This window comes from Tiliqua scincoides, chromosome 2 (assembly GCF_035046505.1).
Source record: "Tiliqua scincoides isolate rTilSci1 chromosome 2, rTilSci1.hap2, whole genome shotgun sequence".
NCBI classification, from domain to species: Eukaryota; Metazoa; Chordata; class Lepidosauria; order Squamata; family Scincidae; genus Tiliqua; species Tiliqua scincoides.
The window spans coordinates 6,355,306-6,371,430 of record NC_089822.1 but is presented as its reverse complement, the minus strand read 5'-3'; the positions used below and the strand labels follow the sequence as shown (position 1 = coordinate 6,371,430).

The 16,125-nt window shown below is 45.5% G+C and overlaps 1 protein-coding gene across 1 annotated transcript; it reads left to right on the top strand.

Annotated features, from left to right (window-relative positions):
- The first annotated feature begins 6,931 nt into the window (after positions 1-6,931).
- On the top strand, positions 6,932-15,870 carry IER3IP1 (immediate early response 3 interacting protein 1). The gene is made up of 3 exons (XM_066617225.1): positions 6,932-7,115; positions 12,956-13,057; positions 15,675-15,870. Exons 1-3 carry the CDS (start codon positions 7,025-7,027, stop codon positions 15,728-15,730), a joined length of 249 nt encoding a protein of 82 aa, XP_066473322.1. The 5' UTR covers positions 6,932-7,024; the 3' UTR covers positions 15,731-15,870.
- Positions 15,871-16,125: the final 255 nt, after the last annotated feature.

The window sequence follows — 16,125 nt, the reverse complement described above, 5'->3', positions numbered from 1 at the left end:
TTCATCCAAACTAGCTGTTCAGGCTATTACTCGCTTTTTCTTCTCTTGGGGTAATTCATTCATTCCAGCTGCTCTCCAGGCTTTTAATGCCAAAGTTACACCTCAAATTTTGTATGGCATTCCTGTTTGGATGCCAGCATTAAATGATTCAATTGAAAAGATACATTCTAATTTTCTATACAAGATCTTAGGTGTACCTCATTGTGTTCCCTTCGCGGCACTTTGCCTGGAGACAGGCCAATATAGGCTGGAGTTTCTAGCTTGGTCCAGTTTCTTAAAATACTGGGCCAAAGTGTGCTTCAGGGCTGACCAAAATCCATTGTTAAAGGGGTTATTGACTGACTCGCTGTTGTCTCCTTGCTTAGCTCTATTCAATAAGAAGATTAGACAAATGGGTCTCAAGGAAGATCTACAAGGAGCTGCTACACTTGAGACTTCTATCAGGCTCTTGATAACAAGACTAATAGACATAGAAAGGCAAGAGATTTTGGCTGCAGCACAAAAAAAATGTTCACCCCTAAATTTCCATCTTAACAATACCTTTGGTCTACAACCAAAATACCTGTCCTTCTTAGAGTGCCCCTTTGAAAGGAGGGCTTTTACATTAGCCGGATGCAAAGTGTTGCCTTCTAATGACCTACTTGGTAGGTTTAGAAATGCCCCGAAGGAAGAACGATTTTGCAATTGTGGCCTCAGAGAGGTAGACTCTCTTCCACATATTGTTCTGCATTGTGCTTTTAATCAGGTGCTCAGAGACCAGTATCTCCCCTCATTATCTGGAAACAAAAAAGGTCTCTCTGAGATCACCTCTTTACAACTTTTGCTGGCAGGTGAATTTGAATCTGTGACCCTTCCAGTTGCTAAATTTCTACATGTGAGCAACTTGAAGCGGGCTAAGTTGCTGGCTCTAAGCAACTTGGAGTAACTGTGTAAGCAAACTGGTGTGTTTTAACTCTTATTTCCTATCTCTCTTTTAATATATACCTTCATACATGACTGTTTGGAGATATTAGTTGTAAAACTATATGCCTAATAAAGGTTTGTTGTATGTTGTATGTCATTGGTGAGTCTCTCGGAGGAAGGAATTTTGCAACTGTTGGGTAGCTGCCACTGCACCTTTCTTGCTGTCCTTGCTGCACAGATGTTGTAGCCCCTCAACTGAATGAACTCCTTCAGCTGTGGGGCACTGGGAATGAAAGTTTCTAATGGCCCAATCCTATCCAGGGCTGGCCTGCACAATGCAGGTGCAATGATGCAGATTCCGCTGCATCCCACAGGCTGACCGGGGACCAGGCTAGCAGGAGAGGTAAGGAAGGAAATTGTTTACTTACCCCCTCCAATGCTCCCTAGTCCCTAGTGGATGCTGATCTATGCCATTTTGTTAGCGCAGGCACTTCTGTTTTATACTGTTTTTAATTTCTATGTGTGAGCCTTCCTGAATCTTTGGGATAGAGCAATATCCCAATATCCCCTTTAAATAAATAAATAAATAAATAAATAAATAAATAAATAAATAAATAAATCTGAATAGAGGACAAGGGAGCTCAACTTGCAAGATAAGTGAGTATGCCAAGCTAGGAAATTCTTATTTTGAGCCTCATTTATCGATTCCTGGCAACACCACTGGCTGCAAGATAACAGTGCATTCCAGCTTTGTGACAGAGAAATACTGTATGTTGTGATCTAAGCAGTGTGCTATATACCCAAAATGTATCTGTAAATTTGGATAATATTGTCTCTGCTAATGAAAGAGCTAAAGCGTTTAGAGCACCAAATTGTTTTCTCCCCACAGGTATTATCATGTTCCACTGCTATTCCACATAGACCAGATACCTGACCTTCCTTTCCTGAGAGTCTATCTCACCCTCAGTACATACACATTTATATTCCATTTACACTAATGGGATTCACACATGTGTATCGAGGGGAGCAAATATAACTTAGCTCTATCATCCTGTACAACACTCAGACTCAATTGCTTAAAGTCAGGTCTCCCTGCACTGATGCGCCTGGGAAAGAGGAAAAAGCTATTTTTAATGTACTATGCCCTCTCAGAGACAGGGGACTAACTGGGAATAAGGGCAGAACAAAGCATTACAAGAGACTCCAGGCTGCCACTGCAAATGGCAGCCCTGTGTCAAGCCCTCTCTAGTTCGTAATGTTAAGCGGAACTGACCCTGTGCTTTGACATCATTACGCTGTATGTACGTTATGCGCTGTATGTAAGCTGTATTACCCCTCCACAACTCAGGAAGCCACTAGCAGGGGTGAGGAAAATTCAGTGTGGAAAAGTATACAAAGTCAGGAAGTGGGATAAGTTGCAGATGATGTTACAAAGGAATATCATTATTTATCGCATTTTTACATAGGTCAGACCAGGAGGGAGCAATTGCCCCAAGCAGCTTGCTCCCCCCCCCATCCCATTGCTGATGGACCCTTTCTTGAGTTAACAACTAGAAATTAAAACAAGGCACAAATCAACATGTTATTTCAAAGTTAAATCCATCAAAATGAAACTTTCTCCAGGGAAAAAGTGCTTAGGATGAGAGCATGAATGCAAAACATATCATTATTTCTCTTTTGGCTCAAACTCCCCCATGCACTTTGCTCCCTCTAAATATTTGTTTCTCTGGCTCTGCGACTACATTTTTATCCTGCCTTTCTTCCCAGGAGCTCAGGGTGGTTCCACAGTCCCACATCTCCCATGTTATCCTCACAACAACCTTGTGAGGTAGGCTAGGCTGAGAGTGACTGGTCAAAGTCATCCACTGACCAGTATGTCAGTAGTTCTGGCCAAGCACTCTCACAAGGGCTTAAAGCAGGAAACTGCACAAAAGGACTGAACGGGAGAATACCCCAAGGGGTTTTTTGTGAGTGACCCCAAAAATGTATTTCCTTATTTCCCAAATTAGCCTAACACGTAAACTCTGATCTGTCAGAATTCGTTAGTTGTGTCTATGGAACCTGGAAGCCAGCAATACATGCTAGTTTTCTTTTGTTTCTCCCTTTTTTTTTTCTTTTTAATATGCATTTGAAATCAAGTTCAATAAATACTTAACAGAACTGCACCTCTAACTAAAACATGGAATAAGGGATTAAGGGTGCAATCCAGAGCACCCCTTTTGGCAAGTCCCTTGTGCCGGCCAAAAAGTGCCATGAAGGCGCCGTAAAACACTTTCATGCCACTCTTGGGGAAGACAAGCTGGTGCAAGTCTGTGCACTGGCCTCCTCGCACTGATGTGAGCCCTGGAGCCTAGTAGGTTCATGCTGGCTGAGCTCCACCAGTGCAGGGGTCTGGGGGAGGTGTGGGGAGAAGGCAGGGAGGAGGCGTTTCGGGGCAGGGGGATCCACTTATGCCGGATCCTAGCCCCGTTCCCAGGCAGCCTGGGGCAGCTCTGGGCTGCATGGATTTGCATCACTGATTTAGGTGGTTTAGATATGAGTAGCCCATTGGGGCTGCTGCAGCTTTCCCCGGGGTAAGGGGAAAAGTTTCTCCTTGCCTCAGGCCGAGCCTCAGACAGCCCCAAACTCGCGCTGGGTACAGCACAGGCCCGCCAGTCTACCTGTTCTAGCGCAAATTAGGATTGCGCTGTAAGAACACTGGTCCATGTTTTGGAGTCAGTTGTATGACATTGAACTGAATCATATGCAGTGGGGTAGCTAAGGCATCTGGCACTCCAAGGCACAAAAATTTTAACACCGCCCATACCCACATCTGTCACTGGGGGACGGGGGACAGGGACTGGGTATCTTCTGAAGCCCTACCATACCTTGAGGGGTTGTTTTAGAGGCCTCCAAAAGGCAAAAAAAAAACCAGAAGAGCCTTTCAAAGACTTCGAAGACACCCCTTCAAGGCATGGTACGCAGGGCAATGTACCCCCTGCCCCTCTTAGCTATGCCACTGATCATGTGTGCACCTTATTGCTATGAAATGGGGCAAAAGACAGACCTCTTTTTGCTGGTGAAAATACCCTAGAGAAGCAAACACTTTCTGGAGTTAAAAAAAATGCCCCCAAACACTTGAAGCCCTTGAAATACTCCAAGAGAGAGATGTGATTACTCTGTTCAAGATCTACGGGAGGCCTCTAAGCAGGAGACACAAGGGAACCATTTCACTGCCCTTCTCCCTGCCCCGTGCCTTTGCTCCTATCAAAAGGAGGATTTCATAGCAGCCATCAAAGCACTACAATGTTGCTAGACATTATGCTCTGATTGGGTAATAAAATCTGTCAACCATTCAGAATTAAGGCATTCGTATACTGTATGATTACTGGGAAATAAAACCACGATGATGATGCAAATCAGAGCCCCACTGCCAATCAAAACGGACGCTATAAGTGAGACAAAATTTGTCTATTTCTGCATCAGTAGCTGGGTAGTTTCCCTGAGCTCCAGTTATTATTTGCTTTGTTATTATCTGCTTTACAGGAGTGCCCAGAGGCCACACACAGTTGATGCAACACAAGCATAATTGTTTTAGCTTGGAATCCGTTATTAATCTTGACACCTGCATTTTGGGTAAATAACAATTAGGACCTGATGTGTTTTTTAATTACTATTTCAAACTCTATTTACTTCAGAAACAAAATAAAAATATTAAAAGAGACAATAATGAAATTAGGCCCCCTAAATAGCACAGCAATGCTAACTACTGAAAGCAAATGCAGCATTAAAAAAAAAATACACACACAATCTACAAAATCATTAAGTAAGGAACATATGAACACTAATTAAGCCATAATTTCACTTGCTAGTTTAAGCGTCTACTCAAATGTGTTCCCCAGTGCCTTGCACTCTCAAGTTACACTCAAACACTGGATAGAAGCAATGTTTCCTCTAATACTTTGCACTCTGGCATGGACCTCTTTTGTGGCTGCACTGTGGCCAGGGGTGTAGCTGGGAGGGTGCGAAGCACTAAGTTATACAGGTGCCTGAACGTGCCGTGCAAGTGGCCCATCCCTCTCCCCTTCGGAGCCATGCCGGGCAGTGGAAGCAAAACGGAAGTGGAATGCCTGGCTCTGAAGCGGAGGAGCCACTTGTACAGCGCATTCAGGCGCTGCAAAATTTAGTGCTTGCACCTCCAAGCTGCACCACTGGCTGTAGAACCTCTGAGTATTGGCGATGATGTCACTGTCATCAAAGACTTATGGGAAACCTTTTGGGAAGGATTGCGTCCTTGTGGAAGAAAGAGGAGTGTGTTCTTGCAACTCTCTGGGATCTGTGAATGAAATGACTGGCAACGATATTAGGCAACGGTCAGTGGGTGGGGAACACACACAAGACTGTGCTAGACAACCTTGCATCACATGCAATATCAGCTAGAGAAGAAGGTCTGGCTGGCACTGAGGGCCCAGGGGGAGAAAACTGGCAGTGCCTTCAGCACCCTGAACAGCAGCACTGACAATTGAATTCCAGCATCCCAGCCTGCAACAGGAGGGCAGGACTTCTGGGATACTGTCCTGACAATCAAAACAATGCCTGTTGCCAGAGACACCACCCCAGAAGGAGGACGTGGCAGAGGAGGAGATGGGTGGAGTCCTGCTGCCCCCCTGGGGTTGAGAAAGCATCTGTTTGGGTAGATTTGGCCAAGGGGGCAGTGACGTCTTGCCCACCAACCAGGGTGCTCCGTCAGGCAGGGGCCACTGGCAGTCCACACCACTCACTCCTGGAGCATGGACCTGGGGAAAAACTGGTTTTCCAAAAGATCAGCTTCCCACTGCTGGCCTCCCTCAAGTGCCTTTTGAGCAAGAGAGAAAGGGGCACCCCAGGTCCTGCTCACAGCACAGGCTGCCCTTCCCTTCTTCCAAGTGCTGCTCCAGCTGCGCTCCCTCACTCTCTCAACTGTGCCCAGGGCTGCTGGGGCAGTTCCTGCCAGCTCCCTCTGCCCAAAGTCTGCTTGCAGGTGCTGCCCAGCCCAGGGCACCTGCCTGCTCTGCAGCACCAGCCACCCTCTGCTCCACTGTGCCACGCCCACTGCTATGGCTGCCCTGCTGGCATCTGCATGACTGCTGAAGGTTCCTGTCCAGGTTGCAGGCATTCCCCCAGCACCTTGGCACAGGCCTGGCAAGAGTGGCTGCAGCTATGTGCAGGGGCGAACTTCTCACTACTCATTGGGGTTGGTACAAGAAACATGTGTGCGTGTGCGCGGATGCGCATGCATGCATCCGTGTGCGTGTTTTCAACGGGGCATTCCTAGCCACAGTAATGGGAGTTTCGGACACTTGTAAATGCATGTCTGATTTTTGAAATTTCCATTAATTTATAATTTATTAATTAACTAATTAATGAATCAATCAATAAATTATCAATAATAATAATTAGCTATTGATGGTAAATGATTAATTAGTTGATGGTTAGTCATTGTTAAAAATAATTAACTGATTAATAAGTATTAAATTATTTAATTGGTAGAGTTTATTTAATTAATATTATTTGATTGATATTAATTATTTAATTAATGTTAAGTTGGTTAATAATTAACTGATTAATGATTAATAATGGTTATTGTTAATAATTAATAATATGATTCCTAGTTGATGGGAATTTCAAAAATTAATTAGAAATTTTAAAAATTGATTGATTGATTAATTAATCGATTAATTTTTAAGATTAATTACTTAATTTTTAACATTTTAAGAATTAATTAATTTCTAAGGTTAATTGATTAATTAATTAAAATTTCAAACATTAATTGATTTTAGGATTAATTAATTAATGTCGTGACTGAAGACCCGGATGACGGTTCTGGGGACAACCTGCAGGGAAAGGGTTAAAGACTCCTGCGCTCCCTCTGCACGCCCTTGTGGTCCATTCAGATTTAAAGTGCGCCCCGCCCCCAAACCCGAAGCCCCGCCCATCCGCCCGCGGGAGGAACCTCGCGCCCTTCACGTCACTCCTCTCGGAGCCCCGCCCCGCACCACGTCCAAGCAGCGCTGTGCATGCGCAGTAGGGAAGCAGCAGCTGTTGGCGCTGCTGCAGCTGCTGGGCGGAAAGCTCGGGGAGCCTCTCGCTCGCCGGGCCCGCGATGGCCTTCACGCTCTACTCGCTGCTGCAGGCCGCGCTGCTCTTCGTCAACGCCATCGCCGTGCTGCACGAGGAGCGCTTCCTCCGCCGGAGTGAGTCCGACCCTCAGCCCCCCGCCCTCTCCCAGAGGGGCACGCGCATGCGCACTCCGAAGAGCCCGCGGGAGAGACGGGTCACGCCTTCGGGCAGGAGGGCGAGGGTATTCCGGGGGCTGGGAGGAGGCGAGGGGCTCTCCACCCCCTTCCCCTTCCCCTCTGCTCGCTTGGGGACTCTCGTGTAACGTGTGAACGTGTCCAGAGCTACACGTGTAAACCCCAACACGTGGGGGGCCTGCTGAAGACACAGAGGCTGGCTGTGATGATGGAACCTTTTGTGATGTGCATGATCTTTGTGTAGCAGGGACGTGTAGTGGGTGGGGAGGCAGGGGAGGCAGAGCCTCCCCACTGGAGTCCTTTGAAAGAACTTCACCTCACAGGGCAGCAAGACTTTTCAAAGAACTCCAGTGGGGGGCTCTGCCTCACCTCACACAGCAGCAGTGCTTTTCAAAGGACTCCGGCAGTGAGGCTCTGCCTCCTCTGTCTCCCCACCCACCACACCTCCCTGTAATAGAGGCCCAGCAGAGGTGTATACCGCAAAGAAAGAAGGGTTCCACTAAATCCAGGAGAGTGCCCGCATGGCTAACCAGCCAAGTTAGAGAAGCTGTGAAGGGCAAGGAAGCTTCCTTCCGTAAATGGAAGTCTTGCCCTAATGAAGAGAATAAAAAGGAACATAAACTATGGCAAAAGAAATGTAAGAAGGTGATAGGGGAGGCCAAGCGAGACTATGAGGAACGCATGGCCAGCAACATTAAGGGAAATAATAAAAGCTTCTTCAAATATGTTAGAAGCAGGAAACCCGCCAGAGAAGCGGTTGGCCCTCTGGATGGTGAGGGAGGGAAAGGGGAGATAAAAGGAGACTTAGAGATGGCAGAGAAATTAAATGAGTTCTTTGCATCTGTCTTCACGGCAGAAGACCTCGGGCAGATACCGCTGCCCGAACGGCCCCTCCTAACTGAGGAGTTAAGTCAGATAGAGGTTAAAAGAGAAGATGTTTCAGACCTCATTGATAAATTAAAGATCAATAAGTCACCGGGCCCTGATGGCATCCACCCAAGGGTTATTAAGGAATTGAAGAATGAAGTTGCAGATCTCTTGACTAAGGTATGCAACTTGTCCCTCAAATCGGCCACAGTGCCAGAAGATTGGAGGATAGCAAATGTCACGCCTATTTTTAAAAAGGGAAAGAGGGGGGACCCGGGAAACTATAGGCCGGTCAGCCTAACATCCATACCGGGTAAGATGGTGGAATGCCTCATCAAAGATAGGATCTCAAAACACATAGACGAACAGGCCTTGCTGAGGGAGAGTCAGCATGGCTTCTGTAAGGGTAAGTCTTGCCTCACGAACCTTATAGAATTCTTTGAAAAGGTCAACAGGCATGTGGATGCGGGAGAACCCGTGGACATCATATATCTGGACTTTCAGAAGGCGTTTGACACGGTCCCTCACCAAAGGCTACTGAAAAAACTCCACAGTCAGGGAATTAGAGGACAGGTCCTCTCGTGGATTGAGAACTGGTTGGAGGCCAGGAAGCAGAGAGTGGGTGTCAATGGGCAATTTTCACAATGGAGAGAGGTGAAAAGCGGTGTGCCCCAAGGATCTGTCCTGGGACCGGTGCTTTTCAACCTCTTCATAAATGACCTGGAGACAGGGTTGAGCAGTGAAGTGGCTAAGTTTGCAGATGACACCAAACTTTTCCGAGTGGTAAAGACCAGAAGTGATTGTGAGGAGCTCCAGAAGGATCTCTCCAGACTGGCAGAATGGGCAGCAAAATGGCAGATGCGCTTCAATGTCAGTAAGTGTAAAGTCATGCACATTGGGGCAAAAAATCAAAACTTTAGATATAGGCTGATGGGTTCTGAGCTGTCTGTGACAGATCAGGAGAGAGATCTTGGGGTGGTGGTGGACAGGTCGATGAAAGTGTCAACCCAATGTGCGGTGGCAGTGAAGAAGGCCAATTCTATGCTTGGGATCATTAGGAAGGGTATTGAGAACAAAACGGTTAGTATTATAATGCCGTTGTACAAATCTATGGTAAGGCCACACCTGGAGTATTGTGTCCAGTTCTGGTCGCCGCATCTCAAAAAAGACATAGTGGAAATGGAAAAGGTGCAAAAGAGAGCGACTAAGATGATTACGGGGCTGGGGCACCTTCCTTATGAGGAAAGGCTACGGCGTTTGGGCCTTTTCAGCCTAGAAAAGAGACGCTTGAGGGGGGACATGATTGAGACATACAAAATTATGCAGGGGATGGACAGAGTGGATAGGGAGATGCTCTTTACACTCTCACATAATACCAGAACCAGGGGACATCCACTAAAATTGAGTGTTGGGCGGGTTAGGACAGACAAAAGAAAATATTTCTTTACTCAGCGCGTGGTCGGTCTGTGGAACTCCTTGCCACAGGATGTGGTGCTGGCGTCTAGCCTAGACGCCTTTAAAAGGGGATTGGACGAGTTTCTGGAGGAAAAATCCATTATGGGGTACAAGCCATGATGTGTATGCGCAACCTCCTGATTTTAGGAATGGGTTAAGTCAGAATGCCAGATGTAGGGGAGAACACCAGGATGAGGTCTCTTGTTATCTGGTGTGCTCCCTGGGGCATTTGGTGGGCCGCTGTGAGATACAGGAAGCTGGACTAGATGGGCCTATGGCCTGATCCAGTGGGGCTGTTCTTATGTTCTTATGTTCTTATGTTCACACACACACACACCCCCAAGCCCAGCAGCCTCCAATGATCTTGCCTTACTCTCCTGCAGTGCTCCCCATACTGTTGATCAAGACCCACCAGTGGGTCGCAAGCCGATTTTTGGTGGGTGGTGAAAAAATGAACCCAGTTTCAGCCTTTGGTCTGGCCTGGAAATCCCTCTTGTCGAAAAGTGGTGTATAAATGTTCTGAATAACAAGAATACAACATTATTTTCTATTTTTGTATAGTTGTGTTGTTTTTGTATATGTCCCCCTATCAAGTCCTTCCCAAGGACCTAGGATAGGCAGCTATTTTTTGTTTTCATGGTGTTGTGCTACAAATGTCACTGGAGTCTATGCACTGTTCCTAGTATGGTGGACTTTTGTAATTGGCTTGTGGTGCTTGTGTTCATCCCGATGTTTTTTTCCAGCTGTTTTGGGAGAGCACCCAAGGCCCCTAAGACTATTGGTATTACTATTGGTATTACCCTGGGTCCCGTTAGGGAGAAGGGCGGGATAAAAATAAAGTTTTATTATTATTATTATTTCTTTTTTGTGCCACAGTCTTTATTATTTCACACATTTATCACAGCTGCATATTACATATCACAGCTTGCATATCACAGCTGCTCGGACTTGGCGTTGATCGCTAGTAGGGCCCCACCCAGGGGCCTAAGAGGTAGCGTATTTAAGAATAATGTGTGCTGAACCAAACAGGAGAGCTTTTTGAATTTGACCAATAGTAATTTTGTCAATGTTCCAATGCTTTAAATGCAGCTCAAGCATTTTTGGGACTGCACAGTGTACCAATCACAACTGGGATGACTACTGCTGGTTTGCGCCATTATTATTATCATTATCGCCACCACTGTCATCGTCATCAATATAGCAATACCAGGTGATAGCAGAGTAGAAGAAAAAGAACTGAAAAAATGACAAAATTCAAAGACAAATAGAAATTGAGAGGCGGTGGCAGAAGAAGGCCAAAGTGATCCCAGTGGTGATTGGCATCCTCAGCACCATTCCAAAACACTATGAAAAGCACCTGAAGAGCCGAGGGCCCACAGAAATTCCCATCCACCAACTGCTAAAAGCAGCTTTACTGGGAACAACTTACATTTTGTGGCAGTATTTATAATATTGTTGTTGGCAGCCTTCAGTCTTGGAAGACTCTGGTATCGCGCTCTGAATGGTGGTTCTGGAACAGCGTCTAGTGTGGCTGAAAAGGCCGATTCAGGAGTGACAATCTCTTCCACACTGGGAGCAAGTGCAGTCTGTCCCTGGTCTGTCTCCCTGGCTATGGGCCTTCCTTCTTTGCCTCGGTCTGTTGGGCAAGTGTCTCTTCAAACCGGGAGAGGCCATGCTGCACAGCCTGCCTCCAAGTGGGCTGCTCAGAGGCCAGGGTTTCCCATCTGTTGAGGTCCATTCCTAAGGCCTTCAGATCCCTCTTGCAGATGTCCTTGTATCACAGCTGTGGTCTACCTGTAGGGCGCTTTCCCTCCACGAATTCTCCATAGAGGAGATCCTTTGGGATCTGGCCATCGCCCATTCTCTGTTTCAGCAGTGCATACATGCTGGGGATTCCAGCTCATTCCAAGACTGTGTTGTTTGGAACTTTGTCCTGCCAGGTGATGCCGAGGATGCATCGGAGGCAGCGCATGTGGAAAGCATTCAGTTTCCTCTCCTGTTGTGTGTGAAGAGTCCATGACTCACTGCAGTACAGAAGTGTACTCAAGACGCAAGCTCTTGATCAATATTACCATAATAATATTATGTAATATTATGTAATTATGTAATATTATGTAGTGTAATATTATATAATAATTACAATATTATAATATATTATATTATTGTAATAGAAATAAAAGCCAGCCATCCCAGGCCCTAGTGAAGGACTCGCTGTCTGGATAAAACAAACCAGTCAATAACACCTACCTGACTGTGAAAAATCTCATTAAATGCATATCTTGCTGCCCAGTTCATCCTTCTGGGTACCCTGGCACAACTGTAAAGGTTTGGCGAAACAGTCCTTGAACTCCATTTGTAGGGAGAGTCTAATAAATGTCTACGCACACATACTATATGTAAGGGTTCTAGCAGCCTCAGGTGCACAGGACCACAATTGTTACTATTATTAACCCATTTTTGCCTAGTCCACAGACGTATACATTTGGCCCCTGTTGCATATATGCAATGTTGGGCAGAAATGGCTTAATAAATAAAATATTTCTTTCTAGATCTCTTGTTTTGTTTAGTGGGTTGTGATAGATTGTCATTTTTAGAAGTGGGTCCTGGTGCTAAAACGTTTGGGGAGCCCTGCTCTCTTGCCTTTTGTCCATTTCTCCTTGGTGTGGAGACCTGCCCTCATAGTCTGCAATCAGAGACACACTACCTGGGAGTAAATCTCATTGAATTTAGTGGGGCTTCCTTCTAAGTAGACTTGCATAGGCTAGTGCTGTCAGTGTCACTTGAATGTCTCTGATCTGTTTATATTTCTGTCTTTAAAAAATTATGTATATATATGCGCAGTTGCATATAAACAGATTTGGGTCCCCACCCCTGTGTAGGTGCACCAAGAAACTTGCACCAGTGGGAGTTGCAGCAAAATTAGCAGAGCCTCCCTCTGATAGGCTACCCGCATCTCAGAACAACTAGAAATAGCTATCATATCCCACTTCTGGTTTAATGATAGGAAACTCTGGGAGAGTTTGGGAATTACTGCTGTAAATTATTATCTTGAGATGTGGTATAAGACAGACAACTCATCAAGAAGTAGAATGTTTGTCCCAGTTTAACTCTTGGCACATCCCTCTTCCGTGTGCTCTTCCAGTCTTGAAGATGTATTGGCTTTTAAAGTATGCAAGATTTCTATGGAAAATTGAAATAGTCAGCCCAATCTTTGATCTTTTTTCCTATCTTCAAATAATTACTTAACATAATTTTAGTTTTGTAGAACCTTTCCTTTGTAACTGGTATCCATCTCAATTCATTTTTAAATGGATAATCTGATTCTCAAATAAGATGTAACAGTTTTTGGACCTCACATGATTTCTCTTTATCAAGGCACATTGCTCATTCATATGACTGGTGCATCATAATGAAAATTATCTGCATATTTACTTAAATAAAACTTATGTGTTATACAGTTGGCTGGGGAACCGACCAAGGGATTGGAGGATTTGGAGAAGACCCAGGCATTAAAGCACAATTAATGAATCTTATCCGATCTGTAAGAACTGTAATGAGAGGTAAGTTAAACATATTTTTCAAAAAAGAAAGTGTTAAAGTACTTTTCTCATAAAGCGTCTGTTATTGCAGGTATTACTGACACCCTTAAAAGCATTGTAAACTCATTTGAATTGTCTCATGTTGCTGCATCTGTGTAATTTCCTAGGTGTGCAACTGCAACACTATGATGCATGGCATTGCAGCAGAACAAGGGCCCTTACATCTATGTAATCTTCAACAGACCATAGGATCAGGCTGCAGTCCTATGAACTTAGCCCCATTGAACATAAGAACATAAGAAAAGCCCCACTGGATCAGGCCATAGGCCCATCTAGCCTAGCTTCCTGTATCTCAAAGCGGCCCACCAAATGTCCCAGGGAGCACACCAGATAACAAGAGACCTCATCCTGGTGCCCTCCCTTGCATCTGGCATTCTGACAGAGCCCATTTCTAAAATCAGGAGGTTGCACATACACATCATGGCTTGTAACCCATAATGGATTTTTCCTCCAGAAACCTGTCCAATCCCCTTTTAAAGGCTTCCAGGCCAGATGCCATCACCACATCCTGAGGCAAGGAGTTCCATAGACCAACCACATGCTGAGTAAAGAAATATTTTCTTTTGTCTGTTCTAACTCTCTCAACACGCAATTTTATTGGATGTCCCCTGGTTCTGGTGTTATGTGAGAGTGTAAAGAGCATCTCTCTATCCACTTTGTCCATCCCCTGCATAATTTTGTATGTCTCAATCATGTCCCCCCTGAGGCGCCTCTTTTCTAGGCTGAAGAGGCCCAAACGCCGTAGCCTTTCCTCATAAGGAAGGTGCCCCAGCCCCGTAATCATCTTAGTCGCTCTCTTTTGCACCTTTTCCATTTCCACTATGTCTTTTTTGAGATGCGGCGACCAGAACTGGACACAATACTCCAGGTGTGGCCTTACCATCGATTTGTACAACGGCATTATAATATTAGCCTTTTCTAATGATCCCAAGCATGATCCCTGGTCTGTCTCCCTGGCTATGGGCCTTCCTTCTTTGCCTCTTTGCCTCAGACTGTTGGCAAAGTGTCTCTTCAAACTGGGAAAGGCCATGCTGCACAGCCTGCCTCCAAGCGGGCCGCTCAGAGGCCAGGGTTTCCCACTTGTTGAGGTCCATCCCTAAGGCCTTCAGATCCCTCTTGCAGATGTCCTTGCATCGCAGCTGTGGTCTACCTGTAGGGCGCTTTCCTTGCACGAGTTCTCCATAGAGGAGATCCTTTGGGATCCGGCCATCATCCATTCTCACGACATGACCGAGCCAACGCAGGCGTCTCTGTTTCAGCAGTGCATACATGCTAGGGATTCCAGCACGTTCCAGGACGTTCCAGGATCCCAAGCATAGAATTGGCGAATTCTATGAATTCGAACATAGAACACAATAGGACTTCTGAGTAGAGACATCCTTATGATCAGGGTGCTAATTGTTCACAAGCATGGGGGTGACCACATGGAAGGAATGTAGTGGTAATGTGTGTGAACCAGTTCTAAGCCTTTGCCTATTCTTCATCATTTCTGTTCTCTCTGCTGCCTGTATGACCGGATTATCTGTTGAACTTCTTTGCTTTTCTTTGACCCCAGATTCATCACCTACCCCAGTTCTTTCTTTTCTTTGTGTAATGTGAGCCTTTCTAAATGACCCTTCATGACAAATTGATAATGAAAAACTGCATTTTTAAAAACATATTGTTTTTTCCCCTTTGTCAATAATGAAACATTCCTTACATTTAATCAAGTTACATGTTGCAGGAATTTTTAAAAAAAATTGTGCCTGCATGTGGCATGGTGCGTTTGACATACTTTACAGATGATGGCTGTTACTAGAGTGTTTAATTGTGAAAGAGGAGGCGGGAGGACAAAAATGGTTTCCAGATGTGAAGTATTTTATGGACAGGCCCTTCAAAAGTCTTTTTTACTGATGCTATTGTCCCTTAAACGTACATACTGAAATGCATCAAAATCCTCTGTTCTTACAACCCAGTCCTGCACTCCCATGGCACACAGCTGTGGCAGTACTGAAAACGGCCCCCACCACATCCAACACGCCCACGGCAGCCGCGAGCGGCACCTTGGGAGAAGGGGACTTTTATCCCCCGAAATGAGGCTACTGGATTCACCGCTGACCAAAAGGTTAGCAGTGAGGGAAGAGTGTTCGTGGAAGGCGCCAAGCCCCGCATGAATGCTCTGGATCTGGTGGAGAGGAGCTCCACCGGACCTGCCTCCCTCCCTCCCTGCTTCCTCCCCCCAGCACGCCTCCCACTTTCCTCATCATGCCTCTCCTCCACCCCCACTTACCTTACCATGGCTCGGCTGTCCGTGCGACCACCGAGTGGCAGAGGCTGGGCACCTGGCCAGCGCTGAACCAGCATGGGCACTCGCCCAGCAGTAAGCCTCAGTGCACGCCAGCGGTAAGCTGGAATGTTGAGCCCAGAATTGGACTCAGGTTGCAATTCTGTCCACACTTATCTGGAATTAAGCTCCATTGACTGTAATTGGACTTATTTCTGAGTAGACATGCCTAGGATTGGGCTCTTGATTTTATAATGAAATGTTCTGTTTGTCATTTGTGAGAAAGAATAATGCTCTTTTTGTTTTTCTTTGCAGTTCCGTTAATTGCCTTGAACTCAATTACCATTGTGTTGCTTTTGTTGTTTGGTTGAAGACAGCCTCTTCAGAACAACCTGCACAGCATCTGGAACAAATTGTAGACCAATTTGCATTATGTTTGTTGAGATCCAATCTGGCTCAGCTATCAAAGCCACACGCTGTCTCAATAAAGACGCCATTTCTATTTATTGTATTATTAGTATCTATTTCCATTTAATTACACCAGGGGATGGAATCAGTGCAAAAGCATTATAGCTACACCGACCGCAGAAAGGATTTTCTCACTTGACCATTAAAAGCATCACATGTTTACAGTATGTGTTGTAACATATTGTAATTGCTTAAAGGTGCTGTTGAATACCTTTTTGCTCAGGGCTGCATTTCCTAACAGTACAGTTTTGAGTTGAACTGTGCTTCACTAATGACCATGTTGACAAATAGACTAATG